This window comes from Atta colombica, unplaced genomic scaffold (assembly GCF_001594045.1).
Source record: "Atta colombica isolate Treedump-2 unplaced genomic scaffold, Acol1.0 scaffold207, whole genome shotgun sequence".
Taxonomy (NCBI): Eukaryota; Metazoa; Arthropoda; class Insecta; order Hymenoptera; family Formicidae; genus Atta; species Atta colombica.
Genome location: NW_017259302.1, coordinates 814,125 through 822,251, shown reverse-complemented (window position 1 = coordinate 822,251; position 8,127 = coordinate 814,125). Strand labels below are relative to the sequence as shown.

The following is an 8,127-nucleotide window of genomic DNA, read 5'->3' as shown; positions in this document are numbered from 1 at the left end:
TAAATGCGGCGGGTGTGCGTCACGTTTCGCGCGTGCGAAAGCGGAAAAGGCGCACGATAGCGCGAAAAAAGCCGGCGCGCCATGGTCAGGTCGATGAACCCGCGTAGGATTAATTTGGCGTGCGTTCGTAACTTCCTTCAACGAGACTTAACCCCGCGCGACCCCGACTTGACACCCGGGTGGAGCAAGAGCAGATATAAAAATGTCTGAAAATGAATGCGACCCGCTCGTCACGGGGGTTAAAAGGACGTCACCGCGGCGCAGCGTGTTTGGCGCGAAATCTAGAATTAACCAGGGCTCTGGTGCGGCGAGGTGGTGAAATTAATTCGCGCAATCATTCACGCGTGATTGAACGGTCACGCTTCGTGGCAACCCCCTTTAGATTCAGATGCAAGTAACATGTGACCGTTACGACAACGAGTTGCATGTGTATTACGAAATCATCGTACATCTCCGATTTATGCGCATTTTGCCAATATAGATTAACTTTAATCTTAGTTCAACTTCTTTTAATTTTTCTTTTAATTCTTTAAACTAGAAAAAGATGAAGAGTTAATTGAACCGAGATTAAAATTAAATTGTATTGGTAGAAATGGGCATTACATCGAGATTATATTATTTGACGTTCTTGTGAGAACTCAGGGAATAATTATATTTTCTCTATTATAGTGTCACGAACGTGTCGTATTTATATCTATTATATCGAATTGTTTGTTATGACGATAACTCGACGATGACCCCGATAGAAATGCGATATGCGATAAATATTATTCAAACCGACGAAATCGTTTCTCTTTCCCTTGTATCACCCTTCTCGAAAGCTTATTCTTTTTTTTGCTTCATTTTTTATCCTTTTTTTTGCTGCTTGCTCTTGCTTTCATCGCTTCCTTCTGTCTTTTTACAACAGAATGTTAAACGTCGTCATAAACTGTCACAAGCTGAAATGTCTGAAAAATGCGAAGAGGCGACGGATCTCATTAGAAGCCATTATTATTACAAAATTTTTCTATATGAAGGATAAAAATAAGGGCAAAATGTATATTAATATTAATAAATATATATTTATCATTTTCATAATTTTTTAAATTATTTTTTTACTATACTTAAAGATTTGATATACTTGAATACATGATAAAAGGTGATTGTAAAAAGGTAACTGTCCCTCTAAAGTAAAGATCTTAAGACAAAATTATTTTGATAAATTTTTTATTTTTTAATTTGAAAAATGCAAAACTCTTCATATTTTACATCTTGTAAGTGATCAATGAAATCTTTCTTTAATATAGCTGTGTCATATATGGAGATATGACCGAAATTAGCTTCCTGAAAAGATATGCTGAATTTTGAATGAACAATGAATGTCTCTTTTCCTCTATCTCTCATTCTTTCTCATCTCACCCCCTTCCCCCTCCCTTCTCCCTACTCTTTTCTCCCTCTGGATACCGACATGCAATGAGCGGGCAGGTTCAACGAACCCGGGATGACGTGACATCGCCACGCTGAGAATTTATTATCTGAAGCCCGTTGTTCAACGACCCTCGCTTTTTTCGCGTGCACCGCGGATTCGAACGCGTTCTTGGCTTAGTTTCTTCCCGATTTCCCCGCGCCGTCACGGATGACGTATTCCCGTATTGCGATGAGTTTTTCACGGTAGACATTTGTCGTGCATGACGCTTGTATCGTCGACCGAGTAAAGCTCTAGATATACCAAAGTAGCGCGAAGGTCCTCCATTTATCACCTAATAACCACGGCTACGGTCCACTTGATGCTACAAATGTTCCGAAGTATTTTTTGATTGATCAAAAATTCTTTCTTCCGATTCGTCAATTAAAAACTTCGAAGCATTTATAGCATCAAGTGAATCGCACTCCATATCATATACTAATAATACTAAGCCCTTATTGGATTACAGCCACTAGGTTGAAAATGGCGGTCAATAGGGAAGTTGCCAGCTTAGATAAAAGGATTACGCTTTAGTAGATATCTAGGTATCTACATCCTTTTCTATTATTCGCTAAACAACAATGACAACTGATGCATCATGCGCATCATGCGCAATTCAGAACGCACCCCAGAGCTTTACGACCGAATGGATACCTGCGTGCTTTACACAAGTGTCTTAAGGTGCCTTTTCATGCTAACGCTCGGTGCTCATTTTTAGCGTCAAAATAGATCACGTGATTGAAATTGATGCTTGATACTCGTCAATTTTTATCACGTGATCTATTGTATTTTGACACTAAAAATGAACATCGAGTACGAAAGGGCAATATCGTCTCGAATTTGTTATCACTCCGGAATATTAGGAATATGAACGATAAAAAATCGCGGCTACGATATAATAATATTTTAGATATGAGGAACAGATGCAGAATAATGCAATTTCCGAACGCGAAAGTATTCGATGTTTTGTAGGTAATACGAAATATTGAAGTGCTATTGCGTTTCAATACAATTTTTATGGCGCTTTGTGGAGAATTTTTCCATTTACGAATTCTCAATAAACTGCAGGTACATGTATTCTTCAACATGTATATGTACAGTCATATGTATGTACATATACACACATGCATACGAAAAATTTTCACTTTTCATGTTTCCACTGCAAAGAAAAAATTCCATGATCGTTACCCAGTGATTTTGAAAGTTTTTTGTCTCCTAAAACATATTTTAAAATTTCCCAAAAGCCTTAGCAGCTAGAAACAAATCCTCTAAATTTTCCCCCAACAGCGTTGCATGAAATCTAAAAAAAAAAGACCATAATAAATGCATATTCCTAATGGAAAAAAATTTTACAAAATTAACAAAGGTATTCCAATTCTAGCATTTTTTTTTGTAGATTTTTGTAGAATTTTTGTAAAACTTTACAGAAATCTACAAAAAATCATAGCATCGAAAATGAATGTGAATAAGAACTGCTAAGATTAGCACTTATTAGCTACATAGATATCTTTATCGTTTCATTTTAAAAAGTCCCCTAAAAATTCCCCTAAACTTTTTGTCTCCCCCTCAATGGAGACGAAAATCCTCCAAATTTAGAAAAAATTCAATTTGGCAGCACTGGTAGTATTATTTCTTAAAACTTCTCGAAGCATTTCTTTCATTTAGTGATTGCTCTTCCAGCATACAAAAGCCACAGTCACATTGTAAAAGATGAAAGAAAACTGTGTCTATTAGAACAATACACTTTAAAAACATACAGTGACAAACATTGATAAAAATTTAACGTATCAAAAATTAAATATTAAAATATTAAAAAATTAAAAAAATATTTACTTAACAAGCATAATAGATAAATTTAATATGGAAGACAATGTGGAAGAAATCCAAGAAAGTACACGTTCAGAAAATATAGAAGATGGAGATAATCGAGGATCACATTTAATAAATGCAATATCTACAAATATAAATAATCGGGACGAAATACAATTGGAAACGATACACTCAGATCCCTTAACGGCAAATTCAAGCACAGTTCAGTAAGTACATATTTAAAATATCACCCACAGAAATGATTCTATATTCAATGCTATTACTTCTCGATCTATAAACAAAGCGATAAAAATTCTAAAATCTAGAATGAAGTATTTTTTTGATGCTATCTCATTAATTTTTTTAATAGAAAAATTTAGATTAGACAATGTTTTTCATTTAACATTAAACATCGAGCTAAAGGAAATCTTTTATTCTATTCTTGCGGAAAAAAGTTTACAGTATATTGTAATCTTACATTTTTCGGCAACGAAAAAACTGAATTCGAACTTTCTCGAAACTGAGCTCGAACTTTCTCGAACGTTGCACGTGTTTCCTAGCGCACTGCATCACGAGAGCTTCGCTGCCATAATGCTATCATGTATAACATCAGATAGACTTATTCTAAATGTAAGAATACATGAACCTAAATTTATATGTATATGTTATCTCAGGACAAAATGTTGGTCTTATTTTATTTAAAGGAGTAGAATAAAAATTATTAATTTAATTTTTAATTTAATCTTTAAAAATTATTAATTTAATCTTTAATATAGTTATAATTTTATATTGTATAGAGTTGACCTAAAATTAAGTACGTAGTTAAGTAAGTTTTTTTTTCAGTATTAGAAATCTGATTTGAGAGTGTGATTATAGTTCTAAAGCATATAAAACAGATGTAAAGTAATGGAATAACCAATAATAAAAGAAAATTTAAATACAAATTTTTATTAGAGTATGTGTATATATATATATATATAATAATCTGAAAATTTTTAATGTGCCTTTCTGATTATCTGATCTGTTTGTTTTTGAGTTATTATATAAATTAAAAAGGAAATAGTCTTTTTATGTTTTGGCACAAATGAAAAAAAAAACATTTTAAGCCAATATTTAATATACATACACATACGAACATATATTTCATATAACACATAGAAAGAATATTAACTTTTCACCGAAGTTGTCATATAAATTTTCTATCGTTTAGCATATAATTGGAACATTTATAATAGGATAACAGTTGTCTTATTATGTAATAGTTATTCTGATGAAAAACGGTATTATTCAAATTGGAAATATTTATGAAAAGATTTATAACACTAACTCTGAATTATTTGTGAAACGTTTCTATTTTTATATTCATATTCTGTTTATAATCGTGTTCCAATTTCAATTGCCAATTTTAAGAGTAATATAGGTTCTTATAATTGTATAAGAGAAATACAAATTTTGAGAAAGCGCGATAAATAAGATGTCGCCCTAATATTGAAATATCAAAGATTTCAAATGTAAATAATAGTTAATAAATTGTGAAGAATACGAGAAAATTTTTAAATAAATTGAGGTACATTCTTGAAAGATATGAAAGAGGTCAGTCGGCAGGTGAAAAGAGAAAGATTTTCCAGCAACATTGCACGAGTCTCTCTGGCATTGCGAAACGCCATTTCTCAGCGTAACGCACGCCAGACTTAATTGCCGTCGTGAAATAACTCCCATGAGACGTCATTGTTATTATAAAGCTTGCTTCTCGTTCGCACCGAGTGCGCCTGACTAGAATCTACATCACCTTACTTTAACGACTCCCTCCACAGATTCCACCACGTGGACCATTGAAATTCGCCTATCCGATGGTTCGCGTTAAAGTGAATTTTTATGGCACTACTCTTGAATGTCTCGCGAACCATTAAATTCGAATTAATTTCTCCAACATCGTATTCCTCCGATAAAAGCGTCTGGATGTAATCAACGCCTTTTTCCTTTACATCAACGTTACGCGTTGATATGGCAATCTATGGCAATCTAGATCTAGAGAATGCAATTAGCACGTTTAACGCTGATAATTTTGCTCGCAGAATCTACGCTAATGGTTTATCATAGCTACGCGAAAAGGTTTCAAATGAAATCGGTGTGCTAGACGGGTCTGCGTGTGACTTGAAATTTTATAATGGTCACTTTGAAAATTATATTTTAAAGATTTTTATTTTAATTTTTATCTCTGAATTATATTATTAATTATAATTTTGCATTAAAATGATATCTTTTTTATTTTCAGTAATAAGTATGTTATTTTCAAAAAAGAATCTTTTTTCTAAAAATATTAGATATTTTCTTACGCGAATATAAGAATTTTTATGTTGAAAAATATAGGACGGAAAGATCAAGAGACGCGTCTTTTCTGAAAGTGCGATATTTCAATGTTTACAGAGTGGAAAGCTCAGCGTTGCAGTTGGTGTGCCCGCTGGATTCTCGTCCGGTGCAGCTAATCTTCCGGGGATTGCAGGTAGTCAAGGAGAAACGAGTGCTTCTTCGAGATGTGTCAGGGGTTGTCAAGCCAGGCGAATTATTGGCCGTTATGGGCCCTTCAGGTATCACATTATCTTATATATTAGTTAATCTTTCTCACACGCTTTAATTCTCGTAATACGCGTGAATTCGGCGTGATACCGAACTTTGATAACGACGATTGTTCAAAGAATTATTTTTTCAGATGGACAATAAAATATTTAATTTCAAATTATATTTTAAAATATTAGATTATTCGGCAAATACAATAAATTGTTATATATACATTTATATCCGAAGATATAAAAAGAATAATTTTACTGAAGTATATATTATCTAAAAATGTAGATAAATACAGATCTGAAAATACACTAAAATAATTATGACAGAAAATTCAAGCATGACGAACAAAAAGATTGGACATTATATAATCTAGCAAACAATTTGAACATCCTAATACATAGTAATAATTAATTCAACAAATTATTTTCAGATCTGTATCTAGTAAATTTAAATTTTTTTTAGATCAGTAAAATCATTCTTTTCGTAAATAATGCATGCAAAACAATTAACAAGTGAGAACTTATCAGAATTCATTAAATTCTGATAAGTATAAAACGTTTTCAAAAATAGCCACGTAAAGTTACATCGTATACATCGCGCATCGGTTGAAACGTTAATGACAAAAAACATACAATTTCGTGTTTATTCTGTGTATCATTACATTTCTGTAATGATCCTACTTTTTCGTCTCGTCCCATCCCTTCAATGATCCAACGTAATTGCGCGGCTTCTCGAATACTCTTTCACGTTTCACATTATTTCTTGCGTATCTTAATCGCACGGTGTTGCACGGACGTCGCACGGAATTAAGTCTGCGTTTCTATCTTTAACCGCTTTTATGCGCGCGGCGGCGAAATATACACCAGCCCAGCAATTTCATTCGGCTGGAATATTTATCGCTGCACGAGAAAGTCCGTTCCGACGCACCGTGCGCCACATACAAAATCCAGCAGAATCACCAAGCTTAATTATTTCGACGTTAAATTCTGGCGTTCCTAATACAGAAGGACAAAATTGAATCTTTATGACATGATTAAAGACGAACTCGTGATACTCACGAGTTTCAGTGGCATTTTAACAAGAAAAATTTTTTGAATACAAACGCGCACATTTATAATATTATAGCAATTACATTAACTTTTCATTTAAGATCGTGCAACAAATAATATATCGTTTGTTTTTAACAATTGTATAATTTATCTCACTTCGAGCATTTTAAAATATTTTTATATTAAAATCTATTCATCGAAGCGAGTTTGAATATTTGAAGATCGCGTCTGCGAATTTATTGATTTTACAAATAGAAGAAATGAAAATTTCACATTTTAAGCAACTTAAAGATTTAAAGAACTAAAAACTTTTAAGATTTTAATGATATATTATAGTTAGGAGTTTTTAACCAGTTTTGCTCGATTTAGACAAAATCATCCTTTCTTGTTAGTGACGACAGATAAGTACAAAATCGTAGATTTTCAAATAGCAAAGGTTATTAGCGTTGGCGGTTATTATCCACCGATTAATATAATTTATACGGTTTTACATAAGGATTTTCGCGCGCGTAAGAGACACCTAACACATGGTGTGTGAAAGATATATTCACTGAAATATATAACGAGTTTACATGACAACATACGGAGGCGCTAAATTTTTGTCTGGCATATTTGTTACGCAGGCTGTGGTAAAACAACACTACTGAACTGTTTGTCCGGCCGTGTTGGCGTGGACGGCGGTGAAATCTGGCTGAATCGCGAGAGACTCACCAAACGGTGGCGCAGAAGAATCTGTTATGTACAACAACAGGATATTTTTTTCCCCGATCTCACCTTACGGCAAACTCTTGAGGTAAGTTCAGACAGATTATTATATAGTAGCAAGAAACTATAATCTAACATTCATATTCATCATATCATATTCATAGTCATGTTATTAGTATTTATATCGATTTTTATTTTAAGACCATCTTTATATAATGTCTCAAGTTGTTAATATGACTCCTCTAATTAGTTGACATTAGTCTTAAGACTAATAAGACTGTACCTTAAATTAGTCTAATTATGAACTTGCATTTCATCTTTTAGATTTATATATTTAATGATTTATAATTATGTAGAGAGTTAAAGATAAGTTTCAGAATATATTTTGTATTGATTTAAAATAAATTAAAAAGTCAAATTTTTGTAAAAGAAACTCGCAAGAGTGAGATTTCGTATCACTTTTAAATTCAAATGATATATTATACTATGTATTATATATCATGTTCATGAAATATTTTGACATACTACATTTATTTTATAATATATTTTTTT

General features: G+C 32.7%; 1 protein-coding gene across 1 annotated transcript in view; it reads left to right on the top strand.

Moving 5' to 3' along the window:
• Positions 1–3,289: 3,289 nt before the first annotated feature.
• LOC108687416 (ABC transporter G family member 21) overlaps positions 3,290–8,127 on the top strand; it is a 19,540-nt gene continuing 14,702 nt past the window's right edge. The window contains exons 1-3 of the mRNA XM_018193168.1: positions 3,290–3,480; positions 5,681–5,841; positions 7,494–7,663. Of these exons, the coding sequence (XP_018048657.1) occupies positions 3,305–3,480; positions 5,681–5,841; positions 7,494–7,663 (507 nt within the window). The 5' untranslated portion in view covers positions 3,290–3,304. The remainder of the gene's footprint in view (positions 3,481–5,680; positions 5,842–7,493; positions 7,664–8,127) is intronic.